This window comes from Pleurodeles waltl, chromosome 3_1, assembly GCF_031143425.1.
Source record: "Pleurodeles waltl isolate 20211129_DDA chromosome 3_1, aPleWal1.hap1.20221129, whole genome shotgun sequence".
Lineage (NCBI taxonomy): Eukaryota > Metazoa > Chordata > Amphibia > Caudata > Salamandridae > Pleurodeles > Pleurodeles waltl.
The window spans coordinates 684,045,694-684,070,698 of NC_090440.1; the positions used below are offsets into that span (position 1 = coordinate 684,045,694).

Genomic DNA, 25,005 nt, shown 5'->3' on the forward strand with positions numbered 1-25,005 from the left:
TATTGTAAGACCCGTTTAGAAAGAAAAGAGTCCATTCCTCAAAACGGAATGATGGTAAGCAGTGCTTAATTTGTGCTTGTTGGTTCCGGTGTGGAGTACCAGCACCTATTTTCGAGGGCCGGCACTTATTTTTCTACCTCAACAATTTAAGGCGAGAAAAAGACACACATGGAAAAGACGGAGGAAGAGAAAAATGAAAAAGTGTCACAATGGGAGAAAGCAGAAAGCTGCAGAGTGAGCTGAAGTGGAGGGAGTGGCTGTAAATGGATTAAAGAGGCCCAAGATGGCCTTAGCATTACGCTGCCTCTGTATTCCGTGTTCGTACATTTAATTGCAGTAGCCGAGTATTTAAGAAGAGGGCTTTGGGAACCGGAGTATTTTTTATTTACAAATTAAGCACTGATGGTAAGGAATCTGCTGTTATATGGATTTTCCACCAAAAACAGTGTTAGCAAAGGTAAAGATCATGGGCCTGATTATGACCTTGGTGGAGGGGATTACGCCATCATAAATGTGACGGATATCCTGCCCGCCGTTTTACAAATTACATAAGAGAAATTGGAACTTGTAATATGGCTGATGGGATTTCCGTCACGTTTGTGACAGAGTAATCCCCTCCGCCAAGGTTCTAAACAGGCCTCATGTTCTCCTGATGTATACTTTTAACTGCAGATAGCTCACCTTTGACATAGAAACCAAAGCAGTACCTTTCCTGCTAGGGTCTGTGGAATGACTTAGACCAAAACGTTCCCACAGAATCAAATGGCAAAAACATCCTTCCCAGTAGACCTGGCTGTCAAGGCAATAGTGTTTTGTGAGCATGTGCATGGATGCCCACATAGCATCTTCACAAATATCCAGGACTGGCATTATATATTTCAGTGCAGTGGTAGCAGCCTCGGCTCTGGTGGAGTGAACCCTTAAGCTTCTTAGCCAACACATAGCAGATTTTGATGCAGAGGTCTATACACCTGGACGGCTTCTGCTTTTGTACTGCCTTGCCTTCCTTTGCCCCAAAGGACCCAACAAAGAGCTAACTGTCCACCCAACGGTCTTTAGTATGATTGGTGTAAAAGCTCAGCGCTTTTTGGTGTCCAAACAATAGCGTCTTTCTCTTCTCTTGAGGGGTGAGATGGAGAAAATAATGTTGGGCTTGTGATATAGACAGGAGACAGCTGTGCAATGGTTCAACCATAGTACACATAAGGAAAGTAAGGACCAGCTTAACATCTCACTGAGGCATCACGAAAGGTGGTGGGGGAAACATATGGACCAAACCTTTGAGGAAACACATCACAAAAAGTGATTTGAACAAACTTGGCTTTTCCAGTAACCACAGAAAAGACGAAAGGACTGACAGGTAACTTTTAGTGACCATAATAAGCCCTTATTAGGCCAACAATAAAACAAACAACAATACTTCCAACAGTTTGGACTGCAGTGGTTCTGTGTAAAGTGGGCCACACCAGGCCTCAAACTTGTCCTATCGTCCTGCATAAAAAGGTTTTGTTGAAGGGTGCCTGGCCGCCAGGATGACATCCACTACTTTAGAAGATAGATTGAATGCAGTCAACTGCCACTGCTTAATCTCCATGCATTAAGGTGTAGATTGGGTAGACATGGGTGTAGGACCCAGTCTTGCTGTTGTGACAGAAGATCCTCCCGAAGCGGCAGCCTGATCAGAGGGCAGATGCTCATGCCCAGAAGTTCTGGGTACCACACTCTCCTAACTCAATCCAGAGCCACTAGCATGGCTTGACCCAGTTATTTCTGATCTTCAGAACTAGAGGCAGAAAAGGTAGTGGCGGGAAGGGACCTACAGGAGTCCCATGCTGCACTCCAAACAGAATGTGTCTACGAGAGACAGCCTTTTCTCTCACAAATTGTTGACATTACACATTCTCTGCAAACATGAACAGATAAAGCCAGGGCTTCCCTAGTGTTGTAAGATGTTCTACGCTATCTCTTGGTGTAGCCGATCTGCTATGTGTGGCTGCCTGAGTTTCTCCATCCTGAAGTTTAAAGATTCTGTCAGGTGGTGTACTATCAGGGAGATGCCCTGCTAATTCAACCAGTTCTGGCGGTGCAGAGTCCTCTGGTGCAGAGCCTAGGACCCCACCTCACCCTCTGTGTTGCAATACTACATCAGGAGGTGTTGTCCATGAGGATAACCAGCCTTCCATTGATAAATTTTAGGAAAACTTTCAACTGCAACTGTAATTCCAGCAAATTTATGTGAAGACAGGACTCTTCTGGAGACCAGAGTCCCCTGATCTCCACCTCTCCCAAGTGACTACCTCAGCCCAGTAGCAATACATCCTTCACCGCTGTTACCTCTGGGTGAGGTATGGAGAGAGGTCTGCTGCTGTTCCAACTGCTATCAAGCAGCCACAACTGCATATTTTGCAGTATCTGAAACCTAAATGGAGTCTTACAGGTTCACCTGGTGTTGGGCCGACTGAGACCTCATTGCAGAGCCCCCATGTGCCATCTGGCATGATCGACGAGAAGGATGCAGAAGGGTAGTAGACCAAGAACCACACAGCCATCCTCACTGAGGCCCAGTACAGAGGCTGAAACATTGACACCATAGCCCAAACGCCCTGATCAAATTGATCTGGAGAGAAGGGCCTAAAGCGCACCCTATCCAAGATGGCTCAGTTGAAAGGGAGCCTCTGTGAAGGAATCAGGTGTGGCTTTGACAGGTTGATTGTGAACCCCAGTGATGTAAAGAGGTTCGACATTGTCTGGAGGTGGTCCACAACTGACTGTGGCAATCCCAGCTTCAACAGCCAGTCATCATTGTAGGGGGAACTGGTACTCTGGGCCTCTGAAGAGGAGCAGAAACCACCAATATCACTTTTATGACCACCAGAGGGGCACTAGTGAAGCCAAAAGGGAGTATAGTAAATTGATAATGCTTTATGGGCCACTTGATCTGCAGGAAGGCGTGGCAACTGACAAGTAAAAAGTAGGAGCTTTCCGCATACGAAAGTGCCAAAAGAACTGTACTGAAGTCAGGGCGTTTTGGTGGTGTCCATATGAGGTTCTAGCCATCACTTGTGGAGTGAATATAAGTCGATGTGCAGCCTCATGATGCCACCTACTGGTATACAGTGGCTATGCTAAAAAATTTGCCACAACAAGTTTGATGCTTAGGGATATTTTAAAGGTGAGGAATCTGCAGTTATAAGTGTCCATCAGAAAGGCTAGGCACATGCTGTGAAGGGTCACTGAATCTGCACAGGGTTTGGAAAGAGTAGAAGGTAACTGGCACAGGGGAACTACTCAGAATTCTAGTGCACACTGACTTAATTCCTGAGTCTCCATTATCTACTTAGTGCTTTTACTAGTTTGTTAGTTCCTGAATCCTGTTTCTCACATGTAGGTAACATGCTTGAGATGAGGTCTACATCAATGCAGCAGGTGGTGATTGATGATTAAGATACAGCGTGGCACAATAGTCTTAGACTGGAAATAAAATGGTTAATTATCTGTGGAGTAGCTTTGCAGCTTGAATAACTTTCTGGATTCACCCGCAATTCATTATTCAGTCAGCTGGTGTTTGGGTCTAAGATTGTGTCTTTTCATTCTTCTTATTTTTGATATGGCCATCATCATCAACCACCATTTGATGGTGTATCCTTCTCCCTGTGACATCAGACGTGCACCGAAGTTTCTGTGTGTGGTCATCATGTTCAGATTTATTGTTCCATTTGCAGCTTGCAGTTCTTTCAACTTTCTTCTCTATGTGTTGCATTCTTCATGGTTCCAGGGAGGAGGTAGTGTCAAGTGTGAATCCAGTAAAGTCTTCCAGCTGTAATCTACTCCTACAGCAAAGTAACCATATCATTTTGCAGCATTAATCTTTTCTGGATTCACATGCTGTGCATTGATTTGTTTTTGCAGTATTCGACTCCTCGGGATGCAGGGGAAGAATAAATCTTTGTTTGCAGACAGCTGTTGTAACACTTTCTATGCCACCAGAACATCTTAATTTATTTGATTGCACTACACAATAATGTTTAGTGAAGGTGTGTATGGAGACCAGGTAGCTTCAATACCTAAGTCGTGGATGGAGAGTTTTGCCAGAAAGTCTAGTATTGCTTCATTCTTTCTTGTGGAATGTGCCTTTGGTTTCTTCTCCAGTGTCACTTCTGCCTTCCTGTAGCATGTTTGAATTGATTATGCTATCCACTGTGCAGTGGTCCCCTTGAACACTGGCATGTGCTTGCTTGTTGGTGCAAAAGAAACAAAACTGATTTCCCTTTCTTACATGCTTTGTTTCATGGAGGTAGTACATTACTGCTATCAGGATATCTAGCATGTGCAAGGCTCTGTCAGCTTGTGTTTTTGGTTGTTGAAAGAACGCTCATAGGTGTATAGTTGATTATGGGGAAATTTGGACACCACTGTAGGAAGAAATTTTGAGGATGTCTTCATGACCACTTGGTCATTCTGTGTTTGTAAGTATGGTTACTGAGTGGTGAGTGCTTGTAACTCACTGACTCTACACAGTGATGTGATAACTACTAAGAAGGCAGTCTTAAAAGTTAGAAATTGTAGATCGGCTGTGTGCATGTTTTCCAAAGGTTCTTTCATTAGCTGAGGGAGCACTATTTCACATAGGCATGGGAGCTAACATGGTTGGTGCCACCCTCCTTGCTCCTTCTAGGAATCTTGATATGGCTGATTTGCTAAAGAAGCTTTTGCCTGAAAGTGCCTCAGTGTACACTACAAAGGTGGACAGGTGAACATTGAGTAATGCAGAACTTAAGTTTTATCCAGCAATGGAGTTAGGTATGTGATAACTGTGTTGCCCTTACTTCTTTTATTCAAGAGTCCAAGTTTCTCGAACCAGTGGATATATCTCATCTATGTTGGAGTGTAGCACCTCCGTGTACTTGTTCTCCTATCATCCCTGAGGATTTTCATGGTTCTTCGCTAGAGGTCGAGGAGCCCATATTCTAGGTACTCAGGAGCCACGACTCCAAACTGATTCTGGTCTTCTCTAGGTGATAGACTTATCCATTCTGCACTGTGAGTGGAGCTTGAACTGCTGGGAGACATATAATTGCTTCCAGTGAGATCTCCTCTGGTTCTGAGAAACAAACCTGTATCACCGTTGCAGAGCTATTAGGAGAAGAGTCATGGTTCACTGTTTGTATTTTTCTACTACCGTCGGAATTAATGGCAGTAGGGGAAATCAGTACACAAATGTCCCTGATCACTCTATCAATAGGAGTTCCTCTTGGACCAGTAGGGTAGGTACCAGGATATGAAGTCTTGGCTTTTTGCATTTTCTGGGGTTACGAGAATGTCTATATCTGACATGCCTCACTGAAAAATATCATTTAGCTCCTGTTGCTTTAGCTCTGATTCATGGGATGCATTTGCTTTCTTTTTAGCTTGTCCACCTGTACATTTTGTAAGCCCTTTAGGTGTACTGCCCCAAGAGTTGTTTTTCTTTAGATGGTCTACCTTCACATGCCCTTCACCATCTTGAAAAGAGGGTAAAAGCTTGTTCATCCCAGTCTGTTTAGATAGAACATTTTGGTTGTATTTACATCAGCACTGTTTTTCTTCTACCTGTGCATAAAAGGCCTTCAGTGCTAGGAAAACAGGCTTGAGATCCAACACATTTATGTGCATGTGCTTAACCACCTTCGTTGGGCTCTACAGGCACCTGATGTTGAGGTTTACCATGTGTGCCCCAGTCCTGTGGGGATGCTTCTGGGGTAATGGTCAATGCTGGGGTTGGCAATTTGAAGGGTCTCCTCATGGTAATATGATCTGTGCTCTACCATTGTATCTCTGAAACCACTCTGTGAGAACAACTAGATCCTTCCAACTCCCTGTGGTCTGTGACCATTTGCTCTGTAACCATTTCTGAATTGGGTACATATGCCATCTGGAGTGTGGGATGAGTATTATTGGTATGCAAGATGACATTGCTCCCTTCACAGTTTCTTTAACAATCTCATTGTAGACTGCTCATTTTGTTAGAGAAAGTCTGGCCCTTCTATGCCAAGATTCACCTAGGAATTGGGTATGTCCTTGTCCTCTCTGAATTTAGCGCAGCCCTCAGAAGCACTACCTCCTGTCCTGGAACAGGGAAGGAATTGTCTATTTGCCATGAACCCCTGCATGTATTTTGTTGGCATTACTATGTGACTTTACTATGTGACTCTTCTCTTGACATTGGTCTTGTGAGCTAATCACCAGATAATAGGGGTAAACATGTATCTCTTCTCTCCCAAAGTGTGTGGGCCACTGCAGACCGACACTTTGTAAAAAATCCTTGCTGCAGACTCCATGTCAAAAAGTAACACTTGACTCAGTAGTTTACCTTGTCCACTAAGAACTCAAAGTACATCTTATGGCTGTGATTAATTAGTATGTGCAGGTAAGGTCCGTTAGGTCTACCGTGGCCATGTAGTCATTTCCAAAATATAATGACCTCCTGTAAATTCTGAGTTCTTTTTTTTTTTTAAAGAACACTTTATTTAATTTTCAAAAGTATACATCAAATCACAATACAGTTGTCAACTACACAAGAGAGGCTTAGTAATTGATAAAATACTGTTTAGTTTGACTACCTTTGGGAACCTGGAGCCATAGAGACTGACATATATATAAAGTCCCACCCGTCTAACCAGGGCATCTGTGCCTAGAAATCCCCATGTCTGCGATACTCATTGCAGCTCCTTTTTCCTATTTTTTGAGGCACCCCCTACTTTGGTAGACCACCAACCCAGACTGGTGATACCAGTCTATATCCTTTTCCCAGTTGGCATCCACTGGAGGCACAATGGATCCCCATGTTAGTGCCACATTCCGCTTTGCCATGCTAGTTACCACCAGCAACCACAGCTTTGTGTATTTTGGCCTGGTAAGTTCCCTGTGTATCTGAAGGAGGAGCCATTTGCCCTCTGTCAGAACCCTCAGGTTTCCGACCAGAGACATCACCTGTGTTACCTCCTCCTAGTATGTCTCTATAGCAGATAAGGTCCATAAGGTATGAATAAAGGTGCCCTTTTGGCTACAGCCTCTCAAGCAAAGGGGGGGCTTTCCTTCCTCATCCTATGAAGTAACATTCTAGTGTAATAGGATCTATGTAGAACACAGAGCCTTACCGACCAAAACTTTGTACATATTGTAATGACTTGAGGCCGCTGGAGAGCCACTGTCCACTCGTCTTTGTCTAGTTCACCCAGGTCCATATTTCACTTGTCTCGCAACCCACCCAGAGCATCTGGAGGCTTGTTTAAGAACTTTTTATAGGTAGGGCTTCTGGTTTTATGGTATTTATTTTCATTACATTTCCACCTGTATTTATCCATATATATTTTTTTGCCATCTTATTGGTACTTATCTATATTTTTTTTGTGTTTTGAGAATAAACAGTCATAAAATATTTCCACAATTATTTAACTGATAAACATGCACTCATCCTTTGATGCCTGTCATGTTTTAGCAAATCAAGAAGCCAAATATAACAAAACACCACACCAACATGTAGAAACAGCAGTATATACAAATATGTGCTAACTAATGCCTGTATTTAAGGAAAGCTCATCCTGGTTTTTAGATCCCCATGCTTCCTATCTGCTCAGCTATTGACCTGGAATTCATGAAGAACATCATGGAGAGCCACTCAGAAGAAGCACAATTTTCTGTATTTTTCCATTTTTTTAAATAAATACAGACAGAAAACACATTTTTCAGTCTGTATTTATTGGTAAAAATCTGTAAAAATGGAAAACTCAGAGCCTTATTTATAAGGGAGATGGCATTTTCCTGCACTGGCTATAGGAAAAGTCTATCTTCCATTGGCGTTAATTCTGGTAGTTACTCCCCTTCTGATATATGGGTCATAAATGCATACACTATCTGTAGGTATTGATAATCCGCCATATATCTGCCAGGCTGTATTCACTCTATAGTGCCTCAAACATCAGGAGAGTGAATCCACTTATTAGGTGTGCAAGACTGTGTATGCCCAAGAGCCTGGAAAACTCCTTTAATGCCCCTGCTTCCGCAACTAGGTCACAGTCTCACACTGGGGTCTGTTTAGCCACTTTCCTGGCTCATCCTAGAAATTTTGTTGCCTCTGACCACAATTCAACAACCATCTGTTTGTGGGTTTGGAGAGTATCTCTTTGTCCAGGCCTGTATAATAGCGCCGGGTTTCTGCTTGGTCCCATTACATCTCTATCAACCCATAGCACTGGTTCCTGGTTCCTGTTGGTCTGCTAAGACCCAGCTATTTATCACTGTTAATTGGGCTGCCCAGTAGTATTTAAGGAGATCTGGGACGGTAAGGCCACCCTCAAATCGCCTCTTTTGGAGCTTATAGAGAGCAATCCGGGACCCATCACTATTCCAAAGGAGCAGACGAACCTCATGGTCTATGCCGCAGAAGAAGCCCCATGTTATCGGGAATGATGTGTTTTGAAGGTCATATAGAAATAAAAGCAATGCCATTATCTTATATAGGTCAGCTTTGCCCATCATACAGCTGCAGGGACCTCCAGTAACTGACGTCATAATGGAACTGGGCCAAGAGGTCATTTAGGTTCTTTCTCAGAAACTCTGCACCCTCCCAAATAATATAGATGCCTAAATAGGTGAAGCCCTCCGTTGCTAAGGGGATGCTGTTCCTCGAGGCCAAGACTGGCAATCTTACCCCTAGTGGATTTATCCTAATTAATAGCCAACATGGTCCCCAAAAATGTAGAATATCTGTAGCACTCTGTCAATTGACAAGGTGGGCTGCAAGCGGTATGGCAGCAAATTGTCCACATATAATGACACATATAATGACATGCATTCCTACCATCCCCTCTGGGCAGTGATACCATGTATTAAGGGGTCCTGACGCATCCAGGCAGCCAATGATTCAAGGGCCAGTGCAGAAATCAGTGGTGACAGCAGGCAACCCTGATGTGTTCCCTTCTGAAGTTCGAAAGACCGCACCAGTGTATTGTTGACCCTTTCTCTTGCCATGGACCTAGAATATAGGAGCGTGACACAGCCACAGTATTTCAGGCCGAAGCTGAGATGTTCAGGGACTGCAAACAAGTACTTCCATTCTAGACTATGGAATGCCATTCCCTTATCTAATGACATTATCACCTCTGGGTCACTGTCAGCATCTTTAGTCATATGAAGCATGCCATATAGGCAACTCAAGCTGGTTCTGGTCCTCCTATGCAGCATGAATCAAGACTGATCCGGGTGAATCACTGTGGTGGTGAATCTACAGAGCCTGGCTACCAAGACTTTGTTCAGAATTTTGGCCTCAATGTTAAGCAAGGGGAGGAGCCTGTAGGACGCACAATCAGTTGATGTTTTTTCTTCTCGGGGATCATTACTGAGATTGCCATACATTGATCTCTTGGTAAATCTCCCAGCTCTAGAGCCTCCCAGAACATCCCTAGAAGGTGTTTGACTATCTTACTGGCCACTCCTTTGTATAGTTAGACAGGGAGTCCATTTAAACCCACCCCTTTCCCCGACTGTAGGCTTCACAACGCTTTAACTATTTCATCTGCCGTAAGATCACTGTCAAGAGTTGCCTGGTCTGAGGTTGACAGGGGCTGTGCAGTCCCTGTGTGTCATAGTGGAGGTGGAAGTGTACATCTCTTCAAAGTAACTTACAAAAGAATCCGTGATTCCTGTGGTGCTTCTTCTAACTTCACCTGTGTGATTGTGTACCTCAAGAACCCAGTTTCTGCTCAGGCCTCTCTCCTCCAACCACTATAGCAATTTACCCACCTTAGTACCCATGTTGGATGTTCGGTGGCCAGAATGTGCGCCTGAGTTGCCTATTTGGCCACTTACCAAAACTCTTATTGCTTAAGGCATAGCTGGTATTTGAGGTCTGAGTCACCCTGAGTGAGAAGACGGCGCTCAATATCTTGTTCAAGCATGTTTAAGGAAGCTCACGTATTCCTCTTGTTGCCCACAATCATGGACAGTGCCTGTCCACTGATCACTATCTTGTAGGCCTCCCACACATCACAAGCAGAGTTCACCATGCCCACATTTTCCTGAAAGTGATGTTTGGTTACTTCCCTAAGTTTATCTCTCAGGTCTTTCTCCTCCAGTTATCATGGTTCAACCCCTGGTATTACATCCCCACAGGTCATCCAGCCATGGAATGTCACCCCTACGGGAGAATGATTGGCGACACCACACGTCTTATGCACTGCATTTTGAAATCTATGTGCATGCAGGTGTTGTGTGAAGAGGTAGTCCAGTCTGGAGAAGCTGTTATGTGCCACTGAGAAGTAGTCACAGTCCTGATTATGCCTGAACCTGCTCTCTGTTTACCCAGTGCTGTTCCTGCTTTTTCCAGTCAGACTCTGCTCCCCGTTTCTCAGCCTTGTTCATGTTTGTTTCTGCCAGAGCCTGCTTTCTGTTACCCAGACCAGTAAGTGTTGACAGTCAGTAACACGATTATGATCACACCGGTGGTCCTCCAGCCCAAGAGCCTCCATGAATGCCAACAGGGAGTTAGTCTTCTCAGCCGAGCCGTCTACTGCAGGATTAATTACAGCATTCATGTCCCCTCCCATAATTAGGATGCCAGGCGGGATATCCAAATCTAGCATGCCAAGGACAACCAGTGTTTGTTTATGTAATTGGAGTGGGATATATACCAAGCAAATGTTCAAGACAAGACCCTCCCAGGTGCCAGACAGAGCCACATACATGTCAGAGGGATCGCATCACATACGGTGTAAAGTGAAGGGCAGAGTTTTTTAAACATGATACCCCTTCCTCTCCAATCCACTGTGTAGCTTGACTGGGCTGATAGTGTAAACCCATACCTGTCTATATTTATTTCCCTTGAGGTGTGTCTCTTATAGTATTATGTCAGGGGAGTGCCTCATTAGGTATTGCAATATCATCGTCCTCTTGGTTTTACTCCCCAGTCAATTTACATTCCACGTCAATACATTGGACTAATTCTCATGAGACAACTTTAACAACAAGGTCGCATTTGAATGTCCCTTATTGCTCGCCATAGTAAGTCCTTTGAACATCCTTCATCTGCCTCAGATATAACTGCATTGTTAGCCAATTGAAAAGTAACATCTGCAAACTTCCATAAACCATAATTGTAGAATAACCACACTTCCCCCTCACAGCCCCTCTAGAAAGCAGGCTTAAAATTACCCACTTACCCAATACGCAGAATGCCTGTCAACCCAGTAACAACATAATTAGACTACTGTGACCCACGTTTTGCAAGCCATGGATGACTAATTGTTTGGGACTTGGCTCCCCCAGACTCTCATCATAGAGTGTTGCACTCTTCACCCCCGGAGTGTACATAAAATCAGTCTTGCATCCAGCCAAGCCCAGGAAGTCAAGAGATTTTCCCACCTGCGCGTACGTTGCCCTGTGCATGTGTCCACCACCAGCTTACATTTATTCTTGGCTCAGCCTATCATCTCGGTGTTCCGCATTAGTGGTGCTCAACTCGCCCCATCAGCATCTGTTTCTTGCACCTATTTCACCGCTGTCCTCCTTGGTTACACCAGCCTTCTAGCCAGTCAATCAATAAATCAATCAACCAGGATTCCTATAAAGCATGACTGCTCACCTGTAAAGGTCTCATGGCATTGGGTGGAGGCAAACGGGTATCTGTGTTGTGAAGTGCCAGGCCTTCCCCTCAGCAATGACTCGAAGTTTACCCGGAAATAGCATCATATATTTCATATATTTCAATTCCATTGTTTGTAGTACCTTTCTAAGTTCCATGAAGCTGCTTTGTTGTCTCTGTACTCTTAATGTGAAGTCTGTGAAATAATGAATCAAGGCATTCTTGTATTTGACATCTTGCATTCTAGCTGCCTGTAGGATCTCATCACGGTCCCTGTGATTGAACACTCTCGCAATGATAGTCCTTGATGGGGCCCCAGGCTTTGGGGGTGGGATCGCCACCTGTGTGTCTTTTGATCATAAAGAATTTGGAGAGTATTTTCAGTTGGAGTGTTCGAGTAATAAGTTCCTCTTGGAACAGCTCCACACTTCAAGCCTTGCTGCCATAAGAGTATGATTCTTTTCAAGGCGTTGTATTTTTCCCTTAAGTGCTCTGGTGGTTTGCAAGGAGGTAATATTGGTTTTGGCCATGGATACTTTGTACGAGAGTTTTTTTGTGGTCAGCTTCGAGGTGGGTGACATCCTCTGTGACGGCATCAATCTCGGGTTCAATCAGGCCCTTCAAGTCCCTGATTGCCATTATGATTTCACTCAGCAGGGGGTTCCTGGCTGGGGTTCACCTCTCCTGGCGGTGAGGCCCACCATCCTCTTCTTTCAGTGGCCCGTCACAGCAATCACATATTCATCCATTTTAAGTTGTGTTTGTTTCATGCCACGACCACTAACTATGTCTCATTACTCAGTTTGTGGTGTTCGCCATGGGTGCTGTATTTGTAGAAAGCGATTCACTCTCTCCCTCCCTGGCAGGCTGTACACGTTAATAACCAGCAGGGTCCTTGCTAGCGCCTCACCAACCCTATAGTATGTCCTCAGAAGCCCTCTGTTCATGAGGGCAGGGTTGCAGGATGAAGTGGGAGACCCCCACCAGGTAGGAAACATTGACATCCTCAAAAATGAGCCTACTAGCGTGTGACAGCCTTGATCTGGATTCCGCTCAGCCAGAGGCCCTCTTCACCCCATGGCTCCCACCTGTTGTATGTCCTTCAGGCAGGCTGGCCTCTATCCGGAGTCAACTGGGCACCAAGCTGTGTATTTAAAATTGTTGAGTGCATCAGAATCTTCGGGCCTATCCGCCACGTCACTCTACGGCAAGATGTTCGAAGACAGTGTTGGAGCGGAGAACCACAGTTAACAAAACCTACCTCACCATTTCCAATGTTAGGCATCACGGGGGTGTTTGCACTGTTGGAGCACTTTTCCTACTCCCAGGTGCTCTGAGGCTTTGGTGCCACCCATCGCTTCTCGATGTCACTGGAGCATTTACTGCAGCCGCCACAGCTCTGGGAAGAGCTCCCCTGTCACAACCCATGTGGTCGAGCTCCGCGTGGCTCAGTGTGCCACCGCCTCGTATGGTTCCTTGGTAGCTGGCCTGGCTCTCTACCTTTTTTGGCTCTCATCCACACTCTTAGGTCAGCAATGCTCACCTCAGGGCCTCCACAGCATAGACACAACTTCACAGCTCCTCTTGCATGCGCCACCAGGCCACAGACCACACGTCCGCTGCCCTGAGTCTCCAAAAAGCACTTTCTCCCTGTGCTCAGATGCTTCTGCCTGGCCCTGCATCTCCAGGAGCATTACTTGTTTTTGTGGGCAGCGTCTGCCATCGCTGGGTGTTAGATTTCATGTTGAAGGTGCGATGATTGCTAGTACGGTAGCTAAGCCGAGTTAAAACAAGGCCATCTTTCCTGGCGCCAAACCATGCACCCCACGTTCTCATGCACGTGTTTAGTTCTCTGAGGTCTAACGTTGCCCATAAAGACTGCTTTGGCTTTGGTACTAGCAAGTAACCTGACCAGACCTCTTGTTTGAGCTCAGTCTTGGGGATCCTTTCCTATTGTTTACTTTAGTAGGAGTGCTGTTACTTCTTGCTGTAATGGGAGTAACTCCTCTCTGCAGTAAATCTTTTCTCTTGGTGGTACAATGGTCGGCTTTTTGAGCAACTCAATGCAATATATGACTAGCCAAATGATGAGTGTGTGGTTACATGCTGAAAATCTCTTCTGGCTGGTGGCCTCCTGAATGTTATGGCCCCTTCTTGAAAACCCTTGAAAATGAAGTGCCTCCATTTCCTGTATTGTTTTGTTTTTCTTTATTTGCTGTAGGACCTTGTCTATTGCTGGCCCAAAGAGGGCATCACCTCTGAAAGACATGTTGATGAATGAGGCTTGCACCTCGGGCTCGACCCTTGAGACTCACAGCCAGGTGTGACTTTTCACAGTTGTTCTGTGCACATTTGTCTGCTGGCCATAGCTGCTATCTTGAGGGCCAATTTGTAGCAGGAGGTGGTCTTCCCCTCCTTCACAATTGTTTTGCCCTTTACTTGTAGTCCCCGGGAGGGTGCTGCATGATTTGCTCAATTTCCTCCCACTGCTGGTGATCACAGCAATTTAGGAGTGCATTGGAATTGATGAATCTCACTTAGGTGGTGGCCGCTCTATCTTCCTGCCCACCATATCCATCCACTTACTGTCCTCATCTGTTTGTGGCCCTGGTGAAATGGGGGCATTTCCTCTCTTTTTGGCTATGGTGTCTATGACTGAGTTTGAGTTTGCAATCATGTTCCTCTTGATGAAGATGGGCTCCTGGGAGGAGTGACTGTATTTTTCTTGACTAGAGGAGTCACTGCCTTCGGGGAAGCTGGTTCTCAAAAAGCCTGCTTATTTTGTCAGGAATGCTTGGGATTATCTGCAGGTAAGGGTTCTTCTTGTGTGATGGCAAGAGTGAATTTAGGACATAGTATGATTGGGCATGCTCCTCTTCGAGGTGCACCCCGTAGGTGTCCACAGCTTTCCTCACAAGTGTTGTAAACTGCCAGGTCACCCAGTGTCGAAGGTCTCAAAGGATACATGTCCATGCCTTCCTCTGATGAGTCAGCATCAAGGTCTGGCTAGCCTTCCTCCTGTGGCTCTTGGTCCTTGATTAAGGTGCTTCCATTTTGGCTTTGATCCATCACTTCTCATGTTGGACCTTGAGTGCTTGTTGCTTAGTTTCAAGCATCAACAGAATTTTTCTTTTAGTAGTCAGTAGCTTCTTGTTCTTAGTCTCCTTCTTCTTCCCTTTTCCAATAATCTCCTGATGTCGATGAGGGTCCCAAAGGCATACCTTCATTGGTGCCCCTGAGTTTGGACCCATGTGGCTGTCTGTGCCTCTGTTCTCCTTCCCTTGTCAAGTGCTTTGATGTTGAAGGTGTCTTACTGGACTTTGGTGGGGTTGTTGTTACCTTATTCAGCTTATTAGGGTAAAAGCTTCCCTTTGCACCTTCTTTGTTGCCTCCATTCTTTTGGCAGGTTGCATTGCAGTTTTTAACCTGCCACAGTCAGACTACTGTTTTACACTATCACTGTAGTGAAAGGCACAATATGTGCTGCAGTTCCCTAGTGACATTTAACTTACAGGCCCAGGGTAGACTTACTACCATACATTAAGCACTATCAGGTAAGAAAATATACCAATTAGAAATATGTCAATTCAACCATATTTAAAGGGGAAGCACGTGCACTTAACCACACGTTAGCAAGGTTAAAGGTCAAACGCCAGCAAAAATATAGGTTTCCACAAAAGTTTTAAAAACATGGTGTGAGCACACAGAAAAGGTAGACTTCATACAAGTCCTGTTTCACAATTTCCATGGGGTGGTATCTGTGGTTAGCTTTGAGCTATGCAGAGATACTCACAGGTCTGGCCACAGTCGTGTACCGACATCGTGAAGCTCCAATGCAGAGATCACATATTCTAATGTTTGGCAAGGCATTCTGGAGGCCAGGTGGCAAATAGAGTACAGCCAGGTTGACATCTTATATAGCAGAAATTGAAAGGCTTTGTTGAACCTGTGCATTACTGAGGGTAATTTAGTGTCTGCAAGTGAGCATAGGTCGGCAAAGATCACAAGAGATTCTCTGGAATACTTGAGATAAAAACATGTAGTGGGAGATGGAATCCCACTGTAGCTTTAAAGAAAGAAGCAGTCCACTAGTCTCATGTGTTTCTTAGTGCAAATTGCACTGGCACAGAGCAGTCACCTCGAACAGAGCACAGTGGCACAGCAAATAGGACAATGTCCTGAAGTTCAAGGAAGGAAACAGTGAGTGATGAAGTCCTTATGGCGGGAATGACATGAGGGGCAGGACACCAAAAATCCACAGCCTGATCATCTGCTTTGGGCATAAGAAAAATGAAAATATAGCACCATGTAGCTTATGAAATTACGTGCAGAAATTCATGGCTGCTAGGAAGTACATTTTCCTTAGCTTTACTTCTACCTTTCTCATAGTCTACCAATTTCACCCTAAACAGTGGTTTCAAGGAGGTGCAAGGTTGGTGCAATTTAGAGATTGATTCTTTCCAAGAATTCTGGAGAAGGTCAGCACACCACCCATTTCATCTGTTCTCCAGAAGAAAAGCAAATAAGGGTCTGATTTAGAGTTTGGTGGACAGGGTACTCAGTCGCAAAAACAATATAGTACCCTGTCTGCCAAACTCTTGGTCTGCCCACCCAACTTAGAGTTGGACGAACAGCCAGGTTATGCAGAATATGCAGAGTATATTTGTTTTGTTTTTTTACTGAAAAAAAACAAAGGTTAAAGTGACATTATAGTTAGGTATGGTAATAATATCTAACTTTACGTTAATAAAACCCTAGATATTCACCGAATAATTACATGGAAGTGTCAGTCATTACTTCACGTTTTAAACTAAAAAATACACTGAAATTTATCACTGATGGCATGCACACTTACAGACTTGGTTCTCGTTGATTGCCCACATGAGGTTACCTATCCAAAAAGTATTCAGTATAGAGCAAAGGCTGTGTCTAGGAGGACCTTGGTTCATCTAAGGATTCTTGTGTATGTGAAGAGTAATTTATGGTTTACATAATTCTGCACTATTTAGTACTTAATTTTATATCTGAAATGAAGTACTAGTATATAGAGTAGTTTGAAAAGAGGTAGGTTTGGTGATGTCAACAGTGATATCTTCAGTTAAGTAATCAATAATGTCATTTGAGATGTCTTAAAGGATGTCATCAATGATATCATTGAACATGTCATGAGTGACGTGATATGTGAACACATAAACAGAGGATGAAAGGGGCGCAAGTTAGAGTTAGCACAGTAAACTATAACTGGTGATTTTCAGGGTTTTTTCACCTAAATGCAGTCACTTTAATCTTTGGTTTCCTTCATTAAACTTCTGTTTTTTAAAAAAATGTAAAGTTAGATATTATTACCATACCTAACTATAATGTCATTTTAACTTGTGGATTTTATAGTGAATTTCAGTTCTTTTTTTAACATAACATTAGATCTTATTACCATACCCAACGCCTTAGAGGGCAATCTCCTGCTGTGCATGGCCTTTGTTAAGAACTCACTCACAGGGAATAAATGACAAGGGCTGCCATCACAGTAGATTCAAACGTGAGCTAGAACAATGGGTTATTTGCCATTACCATTGCAGGCAAGTAAAGCACAGCATGTCCTGCTTTTCGAGTCAATGATCACAATGCCCAGTGGGTAAAGGGGATTGTATGGATCTCGGAAGATGGCCTAGGCTGTGATCTACTTAAGATGGAAGAAAGGTGCATAATTTTAACTGATCCTTCTCTATTATTAAATGGGGAAACGATAATCCCCATAGTTTGGCAGCTCAGGCCACAAAATGTACTTGAGCCGCTAAATAATAGCTTTCAAAGTCAGGCAACACAGGCCTCCATTTGCCGTTGGTTTTGTAAGTATTTGTTAAGTGCCACTTAATTGTGGATTGCTTCCCAATCATTATCAGTTGCTCAAAAGAGTGGAACAGAGAAAAGTCATTGGAATAGGAAGGTTGACTATGGCACCTAAATCAATCTCTCCACTTGATTATATAGCTTTTCAAGTACTGGTCCATAATTGTTGCAGGTCACCATGTCTTTAACTCACTGGACCGGAATTCCTAAATATTAGATTGAGTTAGGGAACTATGTCAGGGGGTACTCCAGCTTACGTTGAGCCGTATTGTGAGTAACGGGAAATAAGTCAAATTTTTCCCAATTTATTTTAAGACCAGACGATTCAACAAACCTATTGAGCTCCCTTATCAAGAGGGACAAATTGACAGAGTAGTTTCGAACAAATAGCAGAATTTTGTCAGCATAAAGCAACAGCAACATTCTTCTGGTAGGGAATTCTAAACCTGTTTGTTAGAGATAATGCCTGAGTCTTCAGGCCAGAAGCTCAATCAAATGGGCAAACAGGAAAGTTGACAGTGAGCATTCCTGATTGGTGCCCCTACTAATTGAGAAACTCTATGATATAGAATTCTTCATGCATACCCTATCCAAGTGATTCTTGTAAAATACCTGGCCTAGACATGTAAAAAGCCAAAAGTGCCTCAACCTCTGGATATATCTGTTGCATTATTGCAAATAATGTTAGTAGATTATGTGACAGTGCTCTGCTGGTGTTGTACCCAGGCCATTCAAGGACAGCCAATTTTATGTATAGATAGGTTTAGTAGTCACTGTTTAGCTAGAATTTTATTGCCCATGTTAAGTACTGATAAAGATTGGTAAGCCTGATACTGTGTATCATCTTTACCCAGTTTAAGGAGGAAATGGACCACTGCCTCTCTGGTGGGTGGAGGTAGACTACCATTTTCCATTAAGTAAGGGGCCAAAATCACCTTTATTCTTTAAAAAAGTTAACTCTGCAGTGAGCCCATCCGAGGCAAGGGCCTTTCCCACTGAAAAGCTAGCAGTCACCCTGCTAATTCAGTTAGTTGTGCTGAGGTTACAAAGAGGGCTAGTTTAAGAACATTTATGAATCTTGGTTGTACAGATTAGAATACACCTCAACAGAAAATTGGAACTTGGAACATCTGGTACAGAAGAAGCATGTTTAATTACAAACCGTTCCATCATACTTCCTCCTTTAGACCTTTTAGACCACTATTTTAGTACTCACCTTCTCACCAGGAGATCCAGGAGGGCCTGAAACTCCAGCTTTTCCTGGGAAGCCAGGGGGGCCCTAGAATGAAAGAACATTTGAAGTGTGAGTACAACATAACCTATTTGAGACACTTTAATCAACATGTGGTTGTAGATCTTGATTCTACATTTCTCATTCCTCTTAACACAGTTCCTCCACACTACAGAATCTTACCATTGATAGCATGCATGAGGTAAGGAAAGAGTCTACTTGAGGTGACAAACATTCCTGATTTCTGCAGAAGTCTTCTACGTTGGAGGTGTACTGCACCTAGATGGCCTGCTGTTTATTTATCACATGATACTAAACTTTCAAAATTACTTGAGGAGATAGATTATTCTACTCACGAAGGCCCAGAGGGTTAGCTCAGCACTGACAGTCTGAAAAAGAGCTGTGCAAAGGGGCTTGTGAGAGGTAGAATTTGTTGACATGGTGTCTGGAGGGTAAGGCCTACAGTATAGAAGATCTCTTTCATGGGTCTTGCTTTGGGAACATGTTTACTTTCAGAGTGATAGTGAGCAACTGCAGTGATGCGGCCCTGAACCAACAGGTAAGTGGCCCAACATCTATAGCTTTTATATAAGCCAGATTGAGTTTATGGCCAATCAGACCCCATAGATTAAACATTAGAGGACTCTTTGTGAAGCAAACAGTTAGACCAAGTTAATAAATACTTCAGGTATTTTTTAGCTCATTTTCCATCATTTTGGGATGCATGGAAAGCTGGTATTTCCACACATATTTAATCTAACCATAATTGGAAGAAATGGAAAAACACAAAAATACAAATGCACCTTACTTGCTGCACAATTAAATATCTCCTGCATAATTTCCAACATTTAACAACAAAATTATTTCTATCCCAAACAGATGGAAAATATTAAAATTGTGACACACCAAGAGCAACTTGAATGAGGCACTTTATATATAAGGACTGTTCGTCTTTGTCTGCAGATCGCTCTAATCAGCCATTTAAAGAGATGAAGATGTTTCCTATAGAATGAGAACGTCCCCATTTGATGGAAAGGGGGAAGGTCTTTTGCATGCGGTAGGAAACAAAAATCTGGATTATTTCAGTAAAATTTAAACAGGGTGGTAGAATGATCCCTACTTCAGATTCTATTCTCAAAACTGTATTTATTTCAAAAGGACACTGAGGCTTTACAGGTTTCACAAATAATGTTGCATCTCTTTTTAAGGTCTCTTGTCTTGAAACTTGAAGTACTTCTTAGCGAGGCATGTACATAATAATTATACTATATACTATCCTGCTTGACAGAGCTGTTTACTAAAGGAAAGAAGTGATGCCTGATTGTCCCCTGATTTGCCTTTCTTTGACACATAATTTAGTCAGCCCTGCTGGATAATTTGTCCATCCATTGTCACCTAATTCAAATGGCCTTGACCACAATGTATGAATATGCATAGCATATGTCGGTAGTCAAGGTACTTGTTATCTGTCAATTACTCCCACTGAACAATGACAATATGATTAAATCATAATCATGTTTCGATGAAAACTGAGCTGATGCTTGTATTGGTACATGCCCCATTGTTCACTTCCTGTATTTAGTCTGTTTTGAAGATCTCACATAATTGCACACATTGGCCAAAAGCTATAGGGAGAACATGGTGTGCCCAAGATCAAACAATTTTGCCAAGTAGGATAACCAAGATTGCAATGCAAAGCTAAACATTTCAGTGAGCAGTCCTTGAGAATAGGTTCTATCTTCACTAGGGTAGTATTCATTATGCATTGGCTTCTGATCTAGTTTTCCTGTTGCACACTTACTGACACTGTTTGGCCTGATCCTAAGTAGGTTCAGTCTTTGAGCACATTGGCAGTAGCAGAACACAGTATAATGAAAATCGTTCAAGAGCACACAATTTGGTCACACATGGAGCCCACAAATTGAAAATGTCACTTACCCAGTGTACATCTGTTCGTGGCATCAGTCGCAGTAGATTCGCATGTTCTGCAATAGCTCGCCATCTGGTGTTGGGCCGGAGTGTTACAAGTTGTTTTTCTTCGAAGAAGTCTTTCGAGTCACGGGACCGAGTGACTCCTCCTTTTGTCTCCATTGCGCATGGGCGTCGACTCCATCCTCGATTGTTTTTCCCCGCAGAGGGTGAGGTAGGAGTTGAATTGTAGTAATAGTGCCCATGCAATGGAGTGACTAAGTATGCACTTATTTAAGGTTGAGATGATACATATATAAATAATTGAAGGTAACTTCCAAACTGCTACAGGCTCCCGGGGAGGCGGGTGGGCACATGCGAATCTACTGCGACTGATGCCACGAACAGATGTACACTGGGTAAGTGACATTTTCAGTTCGATGGCATCTGTCGCTGTAGATACGCATGTTCTGCAATAGACTAGTAAGCAGTTATTTCCCCAAAAGCGGTGGATCAGCCTGTAGGAGTGGAAGTAGTCTGAAATAATGTCCTTAATACAGCTTGACCTACTGTGGCTTGTTGTGCGGATAACACGTCTACACAGTAGTGCTTGGTGAATGTGTGAGGCGTAGACCATGTGGCTGCCTTACATATTTCTTGCATTGGGATGTTTCCTAGAAAGGCCATGGTAGCACCTTTCTTTCTGGTTGAGTGTGCCCTTGGTGTAATGGGCAGCTGTCGTTTAGCTTTAAGGTAGCAGATTTGGATGCATTTAACTATCCATCTGGCTATACCTTGTTTTGAAATTGGGTTTCCTGCATGAGGTTTTTGAAATGCAATAAAGAGTTGTTTAGTCTTTCTGATGTTCTTTGTTCTGTCAATGTAATACATTAATGCTCTTTTGACATCTAATGTATGTAGTGCCCTTTCAGCTACGGTATCTGGCTGTGGAAAGAACACCGGAAGTTCCACTGTTTGATTTAGATGGAACGGTGAAATAACCTTTGGCAAAAATTTAGGATTGGTCCTTAGGACGACTTTATTTTTGTGTAGTTGTATAAAAGGTTCCTGTATAGTAAACGCCTGAATCTCGCTTACTCTTCTCAGGGAAGTAATGGCGATGAGAAATGCCACCTTCCAGGTTAGGAACTGTATGTCGCAGGAGTGCATGGGTTCAAAAGGTGGACCCATAAGTCTAGTTAGGACAACATTTAGGTTCCATGAAGGAACAGGTAGTGTTCTTGGTGGTATAATTCTCCTAAGGCCCTCCATGAATGCTTTAATGACTGGTATTTTATATAGGGAAGTTGAATAGGTAGTCTGCAGGTATGCAGATATTGCTGCAAGGTGAATCTTAATGGAAGAGAAAGCTAGGTTAGATTTTTGTAAGTGAAGCAAGTAACCCACTACATGTTCTGGAGTTGTGTGTAATGGTTGTATTTGATTAATATGGCAGTAGCAAACAAACCTCTTCCATTTACTTGCATAGCAGTGCCTGGTGGATGGCCTTCTTGCTTGTTTTATGACTTCCATACATTCTTGGGTAAGTTGTAAGTGCCCGAATTCTAGGATTTCAGGAGCCAGATTGCTAGATTCAGCGATGCTGGATCTGGGTGTCTGATCTTTTGGTTGTGCTGTGTCAACAGATCTGGCCTGTTGGGCAATTTGATGCAGGGTACCACTGATAGGTCTAGCAGCGTTGTGTACCAGGGTTGCCTTGCCCAAGTTGGTGCTATCAATATGAGTTTGAGTTTGCTTTGACTGAGTTTGTTTACCAGGTAAGGAAGGAGAGGGAGAGGAGGAAAAGCGTAAGCAAATATCCCTGACCAGTTCATCCATAGGGCATTGCCTTGGGATTGTTTGTGTGGGTATCTGGATGCGAAGTTTTGGCATTTTGCGTTCTCCCTTGTCGCAAACAAGTCTATCTGAGGTGTTCCCCAGAGTTTGAAATAAGTGTTCAGTATTTGGGGGTGAATTTCCCATTCGTGGACCTGTTGGTGATCTCGAGAGAGATTGTCTGCGAGTTGATTTTGTATCCCTGGTATAAACTGTGCAATTAGGCGAATTTGGTTGTGAATTGCCCAATGCCAAATTTTTTGTGCTAACATGCTTAACTGCGTGGAGTGCGTCCCTCCCTGCTTGTTTAGATAATACATTGTTGTCATGTTGTCTGTTTTGACGAGAATGTATTTGTGAACTATTATTGGTTGGAAAGCTTTTAGTGCTTGAAAAACTGCAAGAAGTTCTAGGTGATTGATATGCAGTTTTGTTTGATGTACGTTCCATTGTCCTTGTATGCTGTGTTGATCGAGGTGTGCTCCCCACCCTGTCATGGAAGCATCTGTTGTTATTACGTATTGTGGCACTGGGTCTTGAAAAGGCCGCCCCTTGTTTAAATTTATGTTGTTCCACCACAGAAGCGAGAGGTAAGTTTGGCGGTCTATTAACACCAGATCTAGAAGGTGACCCTGTGCTTGAGACCACTGTGATGCTAGGCATTGTTGTAAGGGCCTCATGTGCAGTCTTGCGTTTGGGACAATGGCTATGCATGATGACATCATGCCTAGGAGTTGTAATACCATCTTTGCTTGTATCTTTTGTGTTGGATACATGCGTTGTATGATGGTGTTGAAATTTTGAATTCTTTGTGGACTTGGAGTGGCTACTCCTTTTGATGTGTCTATTATGGCTCCCAGGTATTGTTGTACCTTGCGTGGCCGAATCTTGGATTTTGTGAAATTGACGGTGAACCCTAGTTTGAAGAGGGTTTGTATGATATGATTTGTGTGATTTGAGCACTCTATTAACGAATGGGCCTTGATTAGCCAGTCGTCTAGATATGGGAACACATGTATTTGCTGCCTTCTGATGTGTGCAGCGACTACCGCTAGACATTTGGTAAAGACTCTTGGTGCGGTTGTTAATCCGAAAGGCAGTACCTTGAATTGGTAATGTATTCCTTTGAATACAAACCTTAGGTATTTCCTGTGCGATGGGTGAATTGGTATATGGAAATAAGCATCCTTGAGGTCTAAAGTTGCCATGTAGTCGTGCAGCTTTAGCAATGGCAATACTTCTTGTAGTGTGACCATGTGGAAGTGGTCTGATTTGATGAAAGTGTTGACTACTCTGAGGTCTAGGATTGGTCTCAGTGTTTTGTCCTTCTTTGGTATCAGAAAGTACAGTGAGTAAACTCCTGTGTTTATTTGTGTGTTTGGCACTAATTCGATTGCATTCTTTTGCAATAGTGCCTGCACTTCTATCTCTAGGAGATTGGAATGGTGTGTTGTTAAATTTTGTGCTTTTGGTGGTATGTTTGGAGGGAACTGTAGAAATTCTATGCAGTAACCATGTTGGATAATTGCTAGAACCCAAGTGTCTGTAGTGATTTTCTCCCATGCTCTGTAATAATGACCTATTCGTCCCCCCACTGGTGTTGTGTGGAGGGGGTGAGTGACATGTGAGTCACTGTTTAGTAGTAGGGGTTTTGGGGCTTTGGAATCTTCCTCTATTTCTAGGGAATTGCCCTCCTCTATATTGTCCCCGAAAACCTCCTCTATACTGTCCTTGGTAACTGGACGGTGTGGCTTGTGAGGTGCTGGCTTGTGTGCTTTGACCCCGAAACCCCCCTCGAAAGGGCGTTTTACGGAATGAGCTGTAATTCCCTCTGCTCTGCGGGGAGTAGAGTGCGCCCATGGCTTTGGCAGTGTCCGTATCTTTTTTGAGTTTCTCAATCGCTGTGTCCACTTCTGGACCGAACAGTTCTTTTTCATTAAAAGGCATATTGAGAACTGCTTGTTGAATCTCTGGTTTAAATCCAGACGTTCGGAGCCATGCATGCCTTCTGATAGTTACAGATGTATTAATTGTCCGTGCAGCTGTATCTGCAGCGTCCATGGAGGAGCGGATCTGGTTGTTGGAGATGGCCTGTCCCTCCTCAACCACTTGTTTTGCCCTATTTTGGAAGTCTTTGGGCAGATGTTCAATGAGATGTTGCATCTCGTCCCAGTGGGCTCTGTCATAGCGCGCAAGTAGTGCCTGGGAGTTCGCGATGCGCCACTGGTTTGCAGCTTGTGCTGCGACTCTTTTACCAGCTGCATCAAACTTGCGGCTTTCTTTATCTGGGGGTGGTGCATCTCCAGATGTGTGAGAGTTGGCCCTTTTCCTAGCTGCTCCTACAACAACAGAGTCTGGTGGCAGCTGTGTTGTGATGAAAGCCGGGTCTGTAGGAGGCGGCTTATACTTTTTTTCCACCCTTGGTGTGATTGCCCTACTTTTGACCGGGTCCTTAAATATGTCTTTTGCGTGCCGGAGCATACCAGGGAGCATAGGCAGGCTTTGGTAGGAGCTGTGGGTGGAGGAGAGTGTGTTGAACAGGAAATCATCCTCGACCTGTTCTGAG

The 25,005-nt window shown here is 43.7% G+C and overlaps 1 protein-coding gene across 4 annotated transcripts in view; it reads right to left on the bottom strand.

Annotated features, from left to right (window-relative positions):
* COL16A1 (collagen type XVI alpha 1 chain) overlaps positions 1-25,005 on the bottom strand; it is a 717,464-nt gene that overhangs the window by 96,127 nt on the left and 596,332 nt on the right. For all 4 annotated transcript variants that reach the window (XM_069223294.1, XM_069223295.1, XM_069223297.1 and 1 more), the window contains one exon: positions 18,681-18,743. In XM_069223294.1, the coding sequence (XP_069079395.1) occupies positions 18,681-18,743 (63 nt within the window). The remainder of the gene's footprint in view (positions 1-18,680; positions 18,744-25,005) is intronic.